General features: G+C 39.2%; 1 protein-coding gene across 1 annotated transcript in view; it reads right to left on the bottom strand.

Moving 5' to 3' along the window:
* wnk1b (WNK lysine deficient protein kinase 1b) overlaps positions 1-19,247 on the bottom strand; it is an 84,668-nt gene that overhangs the window by 23,764 nt on the left and 41,657 nt on the right. Inside the window, exons 3-13 of the mRNA XM_037695834.1 lie at positions 18,225-18,445; positions 17,369-17,526; positions 11,594-11,682; positions 8,901-9,040; positions 8,668-8,747; positions 8,403-8,585; positions 8,228-8,297; positions 7,938-8,131; positions 5,861-6,160; positions 4,972-4,974; positions 2,059-3,447 (exon numbers count right to left, since the gene is read on the bottom strand). Coding sequence (XP_037551762.1) covers positions 2,059-3,447; positions 4,972-4,974; positions 5,861-6,160; positions 7,938-8,131; positions 8,228-8,297; positions 8,403-8,585; positions 8,668-8,747; positions 8,901-9,040; positions 11,594-11,682; positions 17,369-17,526; positions 18,225-18,445 — 2,827 coding nt within the window. The remainder of the gene's footprint in view (positions 1-2,058; positions 3,448-4,971; positions 4,975-5,860; positions 6,161-7,937; positions 8,132-8,227; positions 8,298-8,402; positions 8,586-8,667; positions 8,748-8,900; positions 9,041-11,593; positions 11,683-17,368; positions 17,527-18,224; positions 18,446-19,247) is intronic.

Here is a 19,247-nt window from a genome sequence, read left to right as displayed (position 1 = left end):
GTGCAAACACAAGGTACTTCTGCAGTTTACTGGTGAGGAGTTAATGGTAGATTCTCCTCTTGTGTATGCACGCATGTACAAACGCAACACTAATCCATCCAGCAACAGATATATGCACATTTACTGTATTTACAGCAACAGTACAGGCACAGAACTGGGGTTAGGCAGGGTGTAAGTAGGAGTTTTACATGCAGGTAAGATCCTACGTGATAATCAGTGGATGTTACATACTGGACCCAACGAAGATCAATGTAGAGGCTGTAGTAGTAAAATAAGAAATCAGGTTACGCTGAAACTTTAAAAAGACACTCCCTGCTGCCTGAGCTGCGCTGCACCTTTACAGAGTCTGCTGAGGATTTTCAAAAGACCCTTCTTGTGATATAATGGTGCCTAGCAGAGTGGTCATTTTTCATTCTAAATTTTCTAATAATCTAAGGTTCTGTAAGACAGCAGAATACATGCATAAAAGTTATGAGCAACTAATTGATATATGAACCGTTAGATGGCTGTGTGCAACTCTGCACTAGTCATCTAACTTACTTTTATGTGTAGAGAGCTTAATCATGTACAGCATGCTGCAGCAGGCACACTGCAATCTACCTTTGTCTTAGTAAAAGCAACCATGTTCACAGTGGAAGAAGGTCAGATAAAAAAAATGAAGATTTTTTTGTTTGTTTGTTGGAAATTTAATCAAAATTGAAGCTAAATGACAACACTACTGTTTAGTTAATGACGTATAAAAACAGAGAATTATTAGATAGCTCAGTGATAATAAAAGGCAGAGTGTAAAGGGAGCTAAGAAAGTATAAATAAATCAGTATTCTAAGGGTTTAACAAATTTTAAGTCATCTTTGAAGAGGTAGCAGATTTTCAGTCAGGGCAGGAAATGGCAACGTAAAAGGAAACAAACTCACTTAACAGCCAAGGTCTTTAAGATTTACAACACAAAACAGAAATAACCTACACAGTAATGGCTCGCTATAGTTACAGCTTCATTTGTCCAAGCCCTCTCAGTTTTGTTGTATGTTTCTGTGTGTTTGTTCATACAAATCAGCAAAGTCTTTCAGCTTTATACCAGTTCAGTGGTTTTATGAAAAGCCTTGGTTTAAATGTCTATTAAAATGACTGTATATGGAGATAATACATCTTCTCTGGTGAACAAAAAAAAAAAAAAGACGTGGGTAATTAACAGTTTAAGTAGCAACTCTGACTTTGGATTTGTACAAGCAACGTTTAGGTATACCACAGAATCGGTATATCCATACAAACACACATTTTTCATATACATACATATATGAACATACAGACAAAAAATTACTTACTTAATACTGACAAAAAAAATACACAACATAAAGAGAATAGAGGGGGCTTAGACTGTTTGCGTCTAAGGTTTGTACACCAGAGAATGTCCCAAAGTCTTCCTCACTGTTGCTTTTAAAGCAATTATACAAATAATTACTGGTATATTGGACTGGAATTAAATGCTCTTGTCTTTCTCAGATCTGTTGTGGAAGGTTCCCTCTTCTATTAAAACTTGAATTAGCTTCAACTAAAGTCACGCCCTTTGTTCAAATTATTGTACACAATATTTCTGTTAGAAAACACAGAAAATATGTGAGGCATGATTATGGAAGACCATGAGGCTTTCTCTGTGGCGCTGATATAACAGTAGGGGGGGTTAAAATCAGAACAAGACTACAGGATGACAAATAAGCATCGGCTGGGGGGGCCTGGGTCAGCAGGGTAGAAAAACAACAGGGCTCTGTATCACTGCCTCTGAGTCAGGTTACTAAATATAATTTATTTAAACTGCTTTTTGCAACGACACAGGCGACTTGGTGCATTTCAGTTACACAATTCTGACATTGGCTGATGATCTTAAAGAGAAAAGAGCTTATGAATGTCTTTAAAGACATTTACTTAACAATTTTAAGGAAGAAAAAAAAAGGCTAAGAAATTTTACGCAACATTGAAGACGTTGCAAAAACCCCACTTAAATAATTTCATTTAGTAATTAACCCAGAGGCTTTGAGGTGTTTTTAAGGTTTAACTTTGTACCAGAGGGGGGTTAGCAGCCTGCATGGCCAGCAATGACTCATGGTATGTCATATCGGGTTGGGCTGGTATCACTCCTCCATGCCGGGACCAGGCACTTTGCACCAGAGACTCCAGCTGCGTAGATGTTGCCCCCCCATGAGGGACCTCTGACGATGGCGTGGGTGGAAAGAAGTTCTGCACTGAAGGTGGGTGTCCCTGTGGATCCTCGTGACGCACTCCCCCTGACGAGTCGTACTGTGCAGAGGAGGATGAGCGAGGGATAGACTGAGCTGCTGAAGAGTCAAAGGGGGGAGGGGGGGACTGGAACTCTCCTGCGTCAGAGGAAGCCAGAGAGTCACTTGATGGTTCAGGGCTTTTGTCCTTTACAATTATTCCAGTGTGGTGAAGGAGAAGATTTCCAGGAGGTAATGGGAGCTCTGGACTGATGTATGCGTACAGCTCCTCCGTGACTGGCTGGAGGCGGCTGTACAGTCCAGACCCACCAGATCCTGTTCCAGAGCCGTCCTCCAGAGGGAGGTCCATGGAGCTCCTTCGGGCTCTGTAAAGTCTGGAAGCCAGCAGGCTGGGGTCCCCAGCAGCTGCTGCAGCTGCAGCGGCTGCAGCTAAATGGTACTCAAAAACACTTCCAGCAGACGGAGGAGCATCAACGATCGCTGGAGGTGCAGAACTGGGGAAGGACGATGAAGAAGCATGCTGTAAGGGATAGCATCCATCAGATGATGAAGTAGTGACTGAGCCACCTGTTGATGGGGTCATGGGTGTTAAGGGTGGAGGTATTGGGCTGTGTGCACTTATCTGTTGCAAAATGTGTGGGTGCAAGAATCCTGGTTGTGGTGGTGGACCAGGATCAAAGCCCAAACCAGCAGCTGCTGCCTGCCTCTGATGATGGAAACTCAATTGTCCCAGCTGGTGTGCAGTCATTGGATATCCTCCGTAAGCCAGTGCTTCATAATGGTCCAATAAAGCAGCTTGATTCAGACTTAATCGTCTCACTGCCTCCTCATGTTCTGCCCTCATGTCTTTGTACCCATATAAACTTGGATCTGACTGTCCAGGTAGATGCAGGGTCTCACCAGCACCAAATCTCTGAGCAGCTGCAGCTAAACCAGGGTTGACCATTAATAGGGGAGACGTCTCGATGCTTTCTACTCCATAAAAGGGGTGGAGACTACTCCCATAGCGAGGGTAGGCAGGCTGAAAATGTCGGGTATGCGCTTCGAGAATGGAGGTGCTCTTGCGTCTCTGGGTGTTGTAGCCCTTTGGAGGCCCAGCGGGAGGAGGCGAGAAGGAAACGGGGCGCTCGGGGATGGAGGGGAAGAAAATAGTAGGAGGTTCTGAGAGAGTTGGGTGAGGAATGCTCCCTCCAGTGCCTCCGTGTGGCATAGAATGCTGTTGCGACAATGAGATACAATGAATTTAAGAATGAGGCTCAAGAAAATGACAAATAGAACCAAAGCAAAAGCCCACACAAAATAAAGAAAACTGATTAAAAAAAAGAAACTCAAAATAAAAGCAACAGGAAGAAAAGATATATATTCACCCTTCAAAATAAAAGCATAATGTAAAACACATTATGTACTTAAAAAAATTAGAACAGCTGTAAAAAAAAAAAAAAAGGTAAGGAAGAGATAAAAAGCTGGTTACAATAAATAGATCAAGTGGCACACCTGTACAGCTGCAGCACAAACAGACCGAACAAAGGCCAGGCAGAAAAACAGATCCAGAAGCTCACAACAGGGAACAAACAGCCGAAGAGGGAACACAAAAGGTCGACTTTACGTCTTGCAATATTCAGATGCATCTTTAGTTAAAACTGATTCTTATTAGAATTAACTGAAAAATGCAGCTATGATTGACTATTTTCAGCCTAAATTCTTGACACAAATATAAAATTATAGTTTTGCTTAATGTTTGTTCATTTTGGAGAAAACTTTGATTGGAGATGCACCTCATATTGGACCTTTGTACCATAAAGCATGGCTATGACTCATGACACTCAGTCTGTACTTGAAGTGAACACACGATGGCCTACGAGAGGACGAGAGAGGTAAAGATAGACGGAAGCATTTGAATAATTGAAACAGGGATAAAGTAAACCAGTTTTTCACTCTTGGTCCCAGGGATGCCCTACTTCACATGCTTAGATGTGCCACAACTGCAACACACATTTATTGGAAAGCAAATTTGAAGCAGCACTAACAAAGAAGGCAGCTTTATGGTATTTTTGATGGTCATAGGTATTGTAAAAGTAATGTTGGTATATTTGAAACTTTTGTTTAAATAAATAAAAAGGTTGTGAATCTTAAGCGCCTGAAGTAGTTTTTTATTTCTTATACAGAACACTAAGAAAAAAACAAACATAAAAAACAAAGTTTTTGCATAACTTTATTTCTGTACAAGTAATGCTCAGTAAATTTGCTTTAGAGCTTTTTTTTAATCACAACTTAGAAAGCAAAACAGATCAGTTATTCTCGTGTAAACTGGTAATGTTCATGAAGTCTCACATTAAAGTCGTGGGCATTTAAATGGTCTTCTGCAAGCTTGTAATAAATGATACTGAAATATGCTAATTGTGCCCATTTTATTTTATTTTTTTATAATTCAAATGCTCCATAAACATGAACCAGATTAGAAAACAACCTTTACTGTAGAAAAGGATATGTATTTTTGTTCTATTTTTATTTTTTGCATTTTATGAGCGTGTTTGTTTTATCACCAATATCAAATGATAAAAATGTCCTATTTTCTGTCCAGTCATGTTCCATTACTCTACATTGTTGCTTGAAATAATTCCTGCAAGAGGAACCAGAGAGCAAAAGAACCTCCCAGATTCTAGTGTTGCTTCATAACATGCAAGACAGGGTGCATTTGGGACCAACGATGTGAAACACTGGAATCAATACTGATGTCAACCTGCTTATCTGAGCTAAAACGTGATTTAAAATGCATTAACTTGGCAAATATATTTTGCTGCTCATCTTATTTTACACCATTAACTTTGAAGCTGGTGAAAACGAAAAAAATAAATAAATCAGCCTAATTTCCTGTACTGTTAAAAGAATGTAAAGGCTGTTTTAGTTAAAAACCAGTTTCTAATTATATTTAAATGTACAGTAGTCCCTCATTTATGGTGGGGGATCCGTAGTCTTAAGACCTGCGATAAGTGAAAAACCGCAGAGTAGGGATAGTAATACAAGTAGACAGTAGTAGTTTATTTTAGTATATATAAATAAAGGCATTTTAAACCCTTCCCACACTCTACTTGCAATATTCTAAATGTTTCTAAACTCCAAACGCTCTAAAAGAGCACAGCATGTCATGATTTCAGCTCTCTGCCTCGGCCACGCCCACTTCTCCACTGCAGAGTGGAGATATGATCAGCTGCAGGAGGAAGCTTCTCCCGCAGCTGTGGGCTGCACACAGGTGCTAAATAATTTTAAATAATTTATTTTAAATAAAAATTCCATGCGGATCGTGCAACTAATCCATCTATCAGCCAATTGTGTGTCATGTCCAATCTTATTTTGAAAAACCGTGATACAGCGAGTCCACGAAAAACAAAACGCGCAGTAGCGAGGGACTACTGTACCTACAATCAAACACTGCTGCAACCGCTTAAATAATAGAAACTGCACAATTTACTTGTATTTAATTGATCTTTTTTTGTTTCACATACAGCTTTCATGAAACAATTTCATCATTTTAAAAGTGAATTTTCCCTGTGGCAAAGCTTCCTCATCTTTTTCTCTCTCTCCTCTCTATGAGTCTCACCACCACTGGGGATTACATTTGTGAAACCTACAGGGGTGGAGAACAGGGCAGGCAGGCTGGCCCTCCGCTGTCTGGCCCTGGGTTGAGAAGAGGCAGAGTGAAGGGGTAGGACTGTCTCCAGGGCCTTGGAGAGGCGGCCAGCGAAAGTGTCCCTCTCAGCTGCGAGAGGTACGCAGGGGGAGGTGGTGGAGGTGTGGGAGGACAGGTCTGGAGGAGGTGAGGTGTGCTGTTTTGGAGGAACCACCAGGGATGAAGGCGCATGAGAAAAGGAGTATGAGGAAGGGGGCACGCAAATAGACATGCTACGGCTTCGACGGCCGTGTGGTACAGGCTGCAGGCCGGGGGGGAAGAAGGTGAGACCAACATAAAAACAAAACAAAAAAAGTTACTTAAAGAGAACAGAAAAGTAAGATGAACAGGGAAAAAACTCAAATAAACAGAAATAAATCAAACCATTTTAGTGGTGCAGAGAAAAAAACTTGACATTGCGTTCATTAAAAACAAATTTAATTAAACAATGCAAATATTTGCCTTTAAAGTGGTGAAACTTAAGAGGCAAATTAATGCATCAGTCACACTTTTCAGCAAACCTCTTGACGTGTTCCGCGTTATTTTATCAAATCTATACAATCCCAGACACAGAAAAATAACATAACATTATGCAATAAAAGCAAACAAACCTGAAAATAAGGGGAAAAAACAAAAAGCATTTAAACTAGACATAAATTTCATAAGAGACTGAGGAAGTAATTTAATAAAATAAACTTTAATGGCTCCAAAAAACAATTTTTGATGGTAAAATTAGTCTTTTACTTCAAAAATGCCCCCAAAAGCCATAACAGACCCACAAACTGATCATCCATTTGGACAAACAGTGCAAGTTCTGTTTTCCTCTGAGTCAGATCAGAACCAAAGACATCTGGAAACACAGACTATGTGTTGTAAATAAACAAGGTTGAATATATTTATAGAACTTTAGTTGTTGTTCTGCAAACTTTGTAACACACGTTTCTTTTTCACAAACTTAAAACACTCGTCCAAACGAACACGTCCAACTAAAACGACCAAAATTGAATTCCACAACATCAAGTATTAGAAAATGAAACATTTAACAGTAACTGAGTAAAATGAGAATCATGAAGAATTACTGAATAAATGCTTTTATGATGATGAAGAGTTCAGGAACAGGCAACGAAAAGAGGAAAGTGGTTGATGAGATTCTAGAACTGTGGGGAATAAAAACAGCTGATGAAACCTTGGAACGTGAAAAGAATACAGACTCGACACAATTTGTTGAATAACTACCGGGTAAGTGGAATATAACTAATGAAAATAATAAACATCTGATTTTATTACCTGATTGCAGGGCTGGACTATATGGCCAAAACTTTTATCACAATATATTTCTTAATTTCGGTCGATAACGATATAATTCCGATATTGATATAAACAATGTAAAAGCCTCCGAAAAACTGTACAAACTGTACAAATAAATTAATGATCACTTTTTATTTGTATTTAGCCTTCAAAGAAATTTGAAATCACAATAAAAAAAACATAAAACTCTCAGCTTTGTCGATATTAATAGTTTTAACTTTAAACAACAACATAACCCTAACCCATGCAGCAAACGTCGGCCACCGGTTAAAAAATGTGTCAGTGAAACGCTGTAATCATAGCGTAATGTATATCGAAATATCAAAAATGTGCTTAAAACTCATATCACCATTACTGAATAAAAGTATATTGTGATATATATATCGATATCGAATTATTGTCCAGCCCTACCTGACTGTTTAGATGGTGGAAGTATTGATAAGACTAACTTTCTTGGGCCCGTTGGATCAGATTAAATCAGTTTTCAGATCCGTCTGTTTATGTTTTGATGACTTTGAAAGTTATTAATGCAAAAATCCAAACATCTGCATTCCGATTTGTTAACAAATTTAAGTAGTTGCAATTCTCATTCTACTTCCAAACACTGCAAACTTCATTCCAGCTCACTCCAGCAGAGACAAGAGTGCTCACTTCAAACTTTACTCATTGCTAAACAGCTGTCATGACGTGACGTGACCGTCAGGGCTCATTTGAGCAAAGTCGTCACCTACCATCGGCTGCGGCGGCTGGGAGAAGCCTGGATGTTGCTGCGACGTAGCCGAAGGGGTTGGGGGATATGGGGTTTGGGGTTGGGAGGGGGGCTGGGAGGAGGGAGGGCAGCTGTACGACATGGTCAGCTGACCCAGGTGAGGTGAGTCTGAGAAAACCGAGGAACCCTGTCCGCTGTCAACACCTTCAACTGAAACTGAAATGACATACAACACTGTTAAGACCTGATTATCATAAAATCTTGTATTAAAGTAATCGAACTTAAACGAGATCTACAGTTTTCAAGTCTTACAGGTGTGACAGAGGCTGGCCTGCTGATGATGGAGCAGATGTTGGTCTGCCTCAGTCTCTTCTGTTCTTGACTGTGAGAACACAAACAATGAATCATGATACCGTCAAGTAATTATTCCAACGTTGATTCGTTGTTAGCTACACAAAAAGCTGTATTATCGATTGCACCAACAAACCTGGGAGTGAGAAGCTTTAAATGCCTCTTGTTTCTGCTTTTGCTCTGCCTCCAGTTTCCTCTTCTCCTGTTCTTCTCGTACCAGCTGCCTCTGTTCCCTCTTCTTCAGGATCAGAGACACACGGTCCTTGATAGCCTTGGCCATGGTCTTGTGGTCAGCTTCGGCAACGTAGCCAGACTCAACCTGAGGAATGCAAAGACACACAAGTTCTGATCAAGTCCTTCAACACCCACCAATGTATCTCACCACTGGTCACTGAACTTACCATTTCCTGCGCCACATCTTCAGGCACATCTTTGTTCAGGTCAAAAGAGAACTCGATTGCTTCATTGTCCTTATATTTACCTGAGAAAGTGAGATGATGCAGCTTCTATCAAACTACTGCACATGCTTTGATTTTCTACCAGAGTCCTTTATTGGATCACTAAAAAAGCTGCTACACATAGAAATTATGTCAGATAAGGCTCAAAAGATAATTTATAATTAAAGTGTTCTTGCCTTTGAGCTTCTTAACGTCTTCTATCCTGAGCCACAGTTTGATAGCAATCATTTCACCGTCATCCTCCTCTGCAAGTTCAACTCTGACTCCCGTCTCCTCTTGAAAGAACGCGTGATTCAGCAGGGTCTTTATGGCATATCTGGATAGAGAATAGCCAAGAAGATCAATTTTAATCTGTCAGCTATTTCTTGTATAGTTTAATTGCAGAAAGACAGACTTAAAAACTAAAATAAAAAGGCTGAAGATAAGTGAGATGAGGTAAGTACAAACCGGATTCCAAAAAAGTTGGAACACTAAACAAATTGTGAATAAAAACTGAATGCAATGATGTGGAGGTGCCAACATCTAATATTTTATTCAGAATAGAACACAAATCACAGATCAAAAGTTTAAACTGAGAGAATGTATCATTTTAAGGGAAAAATCTGTCGTTTCCAAATTTCATGCAGTCAACAAATCCCAAAAAAGTTGGGACAAGTCCATTTTTACCACTGTGTGGCATCCCCCCTTCTTCTTACAACACTCAACAGACGTCTGGGGACAGAGGAGACCAGTTTCTCAAGTTTAGAAATAGGAATGCTCTCCCATTCATGTCTAATACAGGCCTCTAACTGTCCAATCGTCTTGGGCTTTCTTTATCGCACCTTCCTCTTTATGATGCGCCAAATGTTCTCTATAGGTGAAAGATCTGGACTGCAGGCTGGACATTTCAGTACCCGGATCCTTCTCCTACGTAGCCATGATGCTGTGATTGCTGCAGAATGTGGTCTGGCATTATCGTGTTGAAAAATGCAGGGTCTTCCCTGAAAGAGATGACGTCTAGATGGGATCATATGTTGTTCTAGAACCTGAACATAGTTCTCTGCATTAATGGTGCCTTTCCAGACATGCAAGCTGCCCATGCCACAAGCGCTCATGCAACCCCATACCATCAGTGATACAGGCTTCTGAACGGAGCATTGATAACAACTTGGGCTATCCTTGTCCTCTCTGGTCCGGATGACATGGTGTCCCAGTGTTCCATAAAGAACTTCAAATCGTGACTCATCTGAACACAGAAAAGTCTTCCATTTTGCCACACTCTATTTTAAATGACCCCTGGCCCAGTGCAAACATCTGAGCTTGTGGAGCTTGCTTAGAAATGGCTTCCTCTTTGCACTGTAGAGTTTCAGCTGGCAACGGCAGATGGCACGGTGGATTGTGTTCACTGACAATGCTTTCTGGAAGTATTCCTGAGCCCATTCTGTTATTTCCTTGACAGTGGCATTCCTGTTTGAGGTGCAGTGACGTTTAAGGGCCCGGAGATCACGAGCATCCAGTAGAGTTTATAATAATAAATAATCTAAATAATTCCCCATGATAAAGACTCGTTAAAAGGCCAAGAAGCAGCAACTACCGTACTTTTCGGCCTATAAGTCGCACCTTTTTCCTAATTTGCAAGCCCTGTGACTTATACGCCGAAGCAACGCATTTGTTTTTTTTCCCCCCATATTCATAAACCAATTTTTAACTGAGATATGACCGTTTTCATTCATTCTGACATGGAAAATATTGAAAACTACCATTTTCAGCCACTAGATGGCACTCGAGTAGTATGGCAAGCCATTGTATCATGTAATAGGTAAAAGTGGCTATTAATGAGACAACCGGCTTGCCTTAGGCTGTCAACTACATCCAGCTCCGGGATCATGCCTGGAGCAACAGTCGAATCAGCTTCATTTTGCTGTGCCGCTCTGGTGAAATGCACCAAATTTGACCATTGAAGTGCATTTATTAAGTAAGTTCAACTGAAACACACCTTTGCTATAAAGTAGAGCAAACAAAGAATTGTTTTAGGTGCTTATCTTGTTAAATTTTGAAGAAATGTGCAGCGTTCCTCCTTCCTTATTTCCACTCTCTGCATGCTCCCGGAGCACCGAGGCAGCGTATACTTTTGAAGTACAGTTGATTTGACTGTTGTAGTCCTTTTATTAAGGAAAAGTTAGACTGGGACACACCTTTACTATAATGTCGAGCAAACAAATAATTGTTTTTAAGTGTTAATCTTGTAAAATTCTTGTTAAAAGTCCTCCCATGAACGCTCCCGCGGCCGCCAATTGGCAGCCAATCAATTTTTGGCACGACACTGGCCCACATTCCCGAGCTGCCATCAGTGACGCATAACAAATGCGACACGTCAGCGGTGACACATAATAGATGCGACGTATACGGCAAAGCCACTTATTTATGTTTTTTTCCCACTTTATTAGACAATGTATTTGGACTGAAGCGACTTACAGGGCGGTGCGACGTGTACGACGGAAAATACGGTATTTAAAAAAAAAGACGACTCAAAATGGAATTATAAAAATGATAAAAGTCGCTTTAGTTGATTAAGTAAAACGGCCAGCCTAAAGGTTTGATCATTTGACTGCAGATCCACAACAGGAACAAGGTTTTTATTTTTGCACAAATGCAAGCTAACACGAAGATAAAGAAAGGAGAATTAGTCAGTTCAATCTCTCAGGACAAGCAGAAATTCAGCACAAAATTAAATGTTTGCATCACCTGATGAGGTTCTTCCATGATCCTATTTAACAACCACTTACTGACAACATTAGAAAATATTGTGAACATAAAGTCTCCTACAAAAACCAAAACCTTCACAAATCACCAAATGGGAAATAATTCATACAGTCCTTGTGTGACTCACCTCTCATCTTTGTCCGTTCTGATGCAGCCCTCTATAATTTCCTTCACCTCAGGAATGGCTACCTTGTCGAAACTGGCAGGCTTGACTCCCTGCAGAAGAAAAGGACAAAAGCAGTAAACCCAGGGCAGCTTTTATCCGTGCACATTTCCACACAGGAAAAAACAGCAAAACACGCTTTGTTCTTCTTTACCAGTGCCTAGAAAAAAACCCTGACATTTACAGTTATTTCATACACAAATGTACATATGAAGTACATATAAATACTTCCTGTGAGTATGCACCAAAAAACTGGTGTTCAGACTCAAGTATATGCAGGAATAAAGTAAATTAAACAAAAGTAGGTGCTTTTGGTACAAATATTTGACAGTGAGGAAAATTACTGTGTCAGAGTGTCCAGAAATAGTTTGACCGGAGGTTATAGTCCACATAAACACAGCTGAAGGCATAAATATTGAATCACAGCCTTTTAGAAGCAATTAGGAGAGAACAATCAGCAGGGACCTTTTCCAGACGTTTGGTACCAAATGTTCTTGGCTGAAACATAATAAACTCTGACTGTCCCTTGATGAAAAATCTGAACACACACATACACCCAAGCACAACAACAGTATTAACAGATAAAACATTATCCAAAATGTGGCACTAAGTAGTTCAACTTCCACCAATCCATTATCTTTACCAGCTTTGTCCTTTACAGGTCACGGGGGTCACTGGTGCGTATATCCAGTTCAACAACTTGGACTTTTCAATGACTTAAACCAAGAAGATACACCCAAGATGACGGTTTTGTGTGTACGTTAAATCTCTGTTTTACTTTAAATACAGATTTCATATAAAAACTGCACCGCTGGGAGCTGCTGAGAACCTTTCACACCTACTGACCAGTGATGACATAAGTTTACATCAAATCTTAAGAGCTAAAGTAAATTATATTTTCATTTGTTGGCATTGTTTTATTTAAAAGTTTTATTTTCTTTGTTAAATCTTCAGCTGAGTAAAAGCTTGCCTGACGTACAATTAAAACACATTTAAAAGCCAAAAGCTTAACAGCAAAACTGAAATATTGAACGAGGCAGGACACTGAACAGTTACTGAACACATTAGAGACGGACTATTTTAAAATGTAAGTTTCTTACCTATAAAGAAGTTAAAGAAGTGGACGGCCGAACTACTTTTGAAAAATGACGTCTACGCTCGTAATTTAATTGATAGTTGGGTAATCTCAACCTGAAGCTTCAAGGAGTCCATTTCATTCTGTTCATCTCCCATTTTCTTTTCTTGCAATGGTTTTCTCTTGCTGCCCCACCAGTCTGTCATTATATAACCCCCACCGCCCCCATCTCTCTCCCATCTGTGGCAAGCACACAAACCACTGAGACTCTGGGGTCAAACAACGTTAGGACTGATGAGGGACGTAATGGCATTAAGTCTGAGGGACAGCTACATAATAGTTAAATAAGCCTAATTGAACATAAGGAATGTTCAAGAGGGAGGAAGTCTAAGTTGAGCCAACAACACAAGTTGTGGACTCGTTGAGCTCTACACAACAGAGGGCTTTACTGTAATAACCATTGGAAACACCATTTCAACTGTCTCAACTTTTGTCCCGATTCAGACTTGGTTTTTCTTTGTGACACAAACAGAGCTCTGGTGCTACTTAATGTATGGTTCTTGAGCATGTTGACTGGACTGTAATTGGATTTCAAACAAAAGAAAATAAAGCAGGTAAACAGCATCGAGGCAAAATATGGAGAACGTAGGGTTGGACGATATGGCCAAAACTTTCATCATGACATATTTCTTAATTTCGGTCGATAACGATATAATTCCGATATTGATATAAACAATATAAAAAGCCTCAGAAAAACTACAAATAATTAATATTCTACTTTTATTTGGATTTAGCCTTCAAAGAAATTTGAATTCACCGTCAAATAAACATAAAACTCTCAACTTTGTCAATATTAATAGTTTTACCTTTAAACAACAGCATAACCTAACCCATGCAGCAAACACAGACGTTAGCTGCATGGGTTAGGTTATGCTGTTGTAGGTTAAGTTGCTTCTCTTTTGATACAGCTGGGGGTATATTTCAGGGACACGTTGACTCAAACTTTTATTGTGCTTCATCTTCAGACTCTCAGCATATTCTATCAAGTGGAAACATGGAACAAGTTAGATGTGTTCCCACTGCTAGTTTGAACGATTCTCCGGCACATTTTGCAGCACAAACCTGCAGTTTATCGGATTTTAAGATATCCGAACCACTTCCACACTGCTGAATTGGTCTTTCCTCTCTTATCAGTTATGTCATCTGTTTTCTCTTTGCTTGTGAAAGCTTGTTCAGTTACATTCTGATCGTCACGGGCACTCATTTTGAAGCGAAAACTTACCGTGAGCCTAGCCTGCTATCGCTGGCTCCTTCGAGCTTTGGTGTACGTCGCCATGCACTTACATAGTTGTGTCACGGCTTTTTCTGTTCGGGCTGAAGCGGCCGCTTCAACTCGAACAGAAAAAAAAATGCGTCAATGAAACACTGTAATCATGGCACAATGTATATAGAAATATTGAAAATGTGCTTAAAACTCATATCACCATTAATGAATAAAAGTATCTTGTGATATACATCAATATTGAATTATTGTCCAGCCCTAGGAAAATGGTACAAAATACATTATCTATATATATATATATAATTATTTTGGGCCATATAAAAGTCAAATGTTTAGCCAAAGGAGATTTAAAAATAAAAATTTTGAAAGGATTGTATCATTTTATTATGATAATTATGAGATCAAAAACGCATTTATAATGGGATTTCTCTATGGTCTATTTTTCCCGTAAGGGACTAGAGGGCAGTAATGTTTCTGTGAAGTTACAAGAGCTTAAAAAAAAGAAATCTGAAAAATAAATAAATAAATAATAAAACCTTTTAGAAGGATAGAGAGAGACTAAAATCTTACAGAATAAACCCCAGTGCAATGCACTGTCAGGAAATGATGATGAGTGAATACAAAAGTCTCCTTGGCAAACGGGCCATTTTTTTCCTGCTGGATAAGTGCCAAACGGCACCTGTACAACTCTCAGACAAAGCTTCCCAAGAGCGTGTGTGGAGGGGACCAGGCACTGAGCATCCGCTCATTAATAACATCCCTACAGAGAAACATGCTGGTGGCAGCTTGATGCTGAAGGATGTTTTCTTTAACAGGGTCAGAGAAATCCTGTTATATGGTCCTCTGGATTTGAGCATAAACTAGGTTCTTATTGCAAAATGCCTTTAAAAAATCAATTGAAAAATACTTTAAGAAGCTCTGTGAAGTCTAAAATTGACCAATATTTGTCTGAAATTGAACATATCAGTACACCAACCCTAACAAAAAATCTGCTCAAATGTTTGTCATAACAAATGGTAAATGTTTTTTTTAAGTGTGCCAAACAGTCAGAATTATCTTAAAGAACATCTTGAGTTTTTTGAAGGTATGTTTTGAGAATTATAAATCAGATGATAAGCTCAGACTGCACAAATTGTTCATGTGATGACTTTGGTTACATCCGAATGAACCACAAGACTTCTGGAACGATGTGCTTAGAACAGATGAAACCAAAGTTGACGTGTATGTCTGAAATACACAACATCTTGTTGACAAAAATCAGATTTGTACCAATTATCAAGCATGGTGGTGGAGGACTGATGATTTGGGCTAGTTTTAAGAGGGACCTGTACTCCTCTGAATACTATTCAAATATGAGGACATCTGTTAAACAGCTGAAGCTTGGCTACAACTGAGCCCTGATGCAAAAAGACAACAGGAAGCAAACAAACAACGCAGGAAATTTACAACTGAATGGTTGACAAAGAAAAAAATCAAGTTGTTGTCAGCACAATTTCCAGAAATGACAAATGACAAAGAGGGCGAGAAAGGCTTGTACTGATTGGTGAGGCAGAGGGATCAGGCTGGAAAGGATGTGCAGCAAGTTAGGCTTGTTAAAGATAGGAATTGTAATGTTCTAACAAGTGAGGAGAATGTGACAGAAAGATGGAAGGAGTACTTTGAGGAGCTAATGAATGAAGAGAATGAAAAAGGAAGAAGAGTAACCAAATAACAATTGACAAAAAAAGAAGTCTTAAAAACATGTTTACAATAAATTTAACAAAAGGTTATGAATGAAATGTGTAACAAACTCATGACAGTCAGACAGAGAGATGGGGGTGTGAATCTGGTCACTAGAAGTCAAGATGGTGACTAAAGCACCTTGAGGTCATCACAAGGTTTGGTTTAAAAATTATAAGAACAGAAAACTGAAGGTGGCTGTTTGACTTACTAAATTCTCTGTTGCCTCAAGCATACAAGATCACTCCATCAAAAGCATATTACAGAAACACATGCAGAATGATGAACCTTAGAGCTAAGGTCATAATAACAATAATCTAATATGGTCTGATCGACATCTGGATGAGACAGAAACGCAGAAAAGGAAAGGAGGGTAAAAGAGAGTGATGGCCAGAAATGTGATTTAAAATACAGTCTGAATCGTAAATTAAATTGTAAGTTTCAGAGACAGAAAAATAACAGAGATGTACGATGGAGGACTGTTTCCTTCCTTACAAAAGACTCCTTTGAGGGAAAGACGTAATCTTAATCCAGATCTTTTTATTTTGACTGTGCCAGCCAGATGGTACAGAGGAGCACTTAATAAATAAACCAAATATTTGACTGAAATAAAACTTTAAAAGAAACATGAATACATTAAAGGAAAGTGATCAAACATATATATTAAACACAGGAATTACAGCTGTAAATATTTAGCAAAACTAAAACTAACTGATTTAAGTTATGAGCCAAAAAAGTGATTATAATCTTTTATAATCAGGTCTCTCTTGTAAATGAATCCCCGAGGCTCAATGGGATTAACTTGTATAAATAAAGAATGACTAATGTCAGGCCTAAAAAAACAAAAACATTTGTTTAAATGGTGCTCCATTATAAAAAAACCTGCTTGTATTATATCATTAAAAATATATCCAATTGTAAAAGCATTCCATTTATGTTTTATTTTTGCACTGATGCACTCAAATTTATACAGAGAATTGGTGGGGGAAAAAAAGATGGAATAAGACATGCCGAGAGAAAAGATAAAGTAAAAATGGAGAGAAAAAGCTTTGCAAACTCCTCTGGTCCAATAAGCATCACTGTTAGCCTCCACTGAGCTAAAGTCATTCTGTGAGGGTATAAAAGGACACAGCTCTCATCTGTTTGTGTTTTCATCTGCAGCACTCAGAGGCTCAACGGGCTGAGCGGCGTCTGACTGCAACTGCTCTTCACTTAATCTGTCTCTTTTTCCCCTTAAAGTGTTTCAGAGTTAAAAAAAAAAAACTGCCAATGTTAAAAAAAAATTATGTTGCAAAATCAAAAAGAGAAAAAGTCTATTGCTTAGAGAGCACGTTGTTTGGAACCAACATGAATAGTGAAATATACAGGTGGGGATAAAACAGATGTCTTCCTAGAATGGTGTGGTTTCTTCTGTTTTTAATACATTTTCCAAGAAAATGTCCGAATAAGAGGGGGGAGAACATAAAAGAAGGATTAATCAGAGCCCAAAGAAACAACATCATATGACTGGAGCTGCTGCAGCTCAGGCCGAACTTATTAATACAGTCAGTAAACAAGTGGTGGGGGGAACGACAGAGGATGAAGAATAGAGGCAAAAACACATACGAGACTGTTAGCTTTGGCTCATGGACGTAAGAAAAACTCTCCAATGAAAAGAACTTACGCTAGTAACTCGTCTGTAGATCTGTGCAGCATTCTGGCATTCAGAGTAGGGATACTCAGAGGTGGCCATCTCCAACATACACATCCCGAAAGCGTAAACATCTACCAACTCGTCGTACTTCTCTTCATACATCTCTGGAGCCATAAACTCCGGGGTACCTAGAAAAAACAAAACAAAACTACAATCCAACATCTTGTCGAGGATGACACATTTGCACAATAAGAGGCAAAACAGTCGTTTCAGTGATACTTTTTTTTGGAATATCCATCTTTTTTTTAAAGAATGTTACAGAAAACAGTTCATGTTTATAACAAGATTCAAGTACTGTAACCGTCATAATAAAACATTTTCAAATTTACCATAAAACATCTAACTTGTATCATATTTCTTTTCCATGGGGAGAATTTTGGACGTGTCCAAACATTTGAGGTCACGCTAATTACTACAAAGAAGCTGTGCCGTATCGTTCCTCCCTCCAGTGCATGTTGGTGTGTGCATTCACGTACTTGGTGTGTAAAAAGTGCGTCAGTAAAAACATACTTGTGGTCAGCTTCGATACTACACAGCTGAAAGGAAACCAAAGGCTTGACTGTGTTGAAGTGTGTATTGTTAGCAGCCATTACACTCCCAGACAGCTTAATGTTAGTTTACCAGCAGACTGACTGGAGGTGGTTTTGTTTTCAAATACCTGTGGTTTGCTGTAACAGCCAGCAGTAAAATTAATGTGTGCATGTTTGCATTTTGAGTGGTTATTACTCCAGTAAACGATCCTGCCTGTTTCACTTTCCCTGCTTTGGCCCAGATATGCACCCGTGTGCACCTCCCGCATCTTCAGCTGTTGCACACGTTCTCCTACCTATGACACTTTTGGCAAAGGAGGCTCTCTTCAGCGTGGCCAACCCCAGGTCTCCGATCTTCACCGAGCCCGTGGGCCCCGTGATGAAGATGTTGTCACATTTCAGGTCTCGGTGAATGATAGGTGGAGCTCGGGTGTGCAGGAAGTGAAGGCCTTTGAGGATCTGTCGGCACCACGAACGCAGAACCTTAATTTTCATGACCTTAAAACGCTTCAGGTACCTACGGGAGAAAGAAATCCCACAAAAGGTCACACGTTGAGGCAAAATAATGGAAAACAAACCAGCAGCAGCCAGTATCTCTGACTGTCTACCAGCTAAAGAAACCAGCACCATAACAAACCCATTCTTAAATTATGAACCAGATGTCTGAGGTTGACAAGTGCTCGAACAGTTTTATATTTTTCCACATGATGCTCTAGAATGATAACACACCACGAGAAAATTAATTAGTCCAAATCAAAGCGTAGCAGATGGACACAATAAAGACAGGGAGCAAGAGAACAAAGGAGGACACTTAAATAAATTTAAATCTTATCTAACCCCAGATTAAAGAGATCCTCATAAATTGTCTCATGCCTGTGTTCACATACGCGACACCAGCAAAACTTGTGGCGCCTGCAAAATTAGAGACAACTCTCATTATTCCAGTGGACAAATCACTATGTTGACAGAGAATAAAATGTAGTTTTTATTTGAAAGAGCTTGATTAAAGGGCTGAAGTGAACAGCTCTCAAAGCTCCTTTTTAATCAAATCACAAAAAGAAGGTGAGGCTATTTTCTGAAGTCCATTTAACCATTTTATTCATTTATTCTATTTGAGCTCATACTAGTAAATCTCAGGCAAATAGTTTTCCACCTTCTAGTGAAACAACTGAAGCTGCACTGATTTATATAACATGTTACGTTTATATCAGGTTAATAATTCACCAATTTAGCAGTCAGGAGTGAAAGCAGCCAGGTATTATTTACTGCAACACTCTTAATTTTTAGTCTTTTAGAGCACAGCTGTCATATTTTTGTTT

Source organism: Nematolebias whitei, chromosome 22 (assembly GCF_014905685.2).
Source record: "Nematolebias whitei isolate Nwh7 chromosome 22, NemWhi1, whole genome shotgun sequence".
Classification (NCBI taxonomy): domain Eukaryota; kingdom Metazoa; phylum Chordata; class Actinopteri; order Cyprinodontiformes; family Rivulidae; genus Nematolebias; species Nematolebias whitei.
This window is presented reverse-complemented; position numbering and strand designations above follow the sequence as displayed.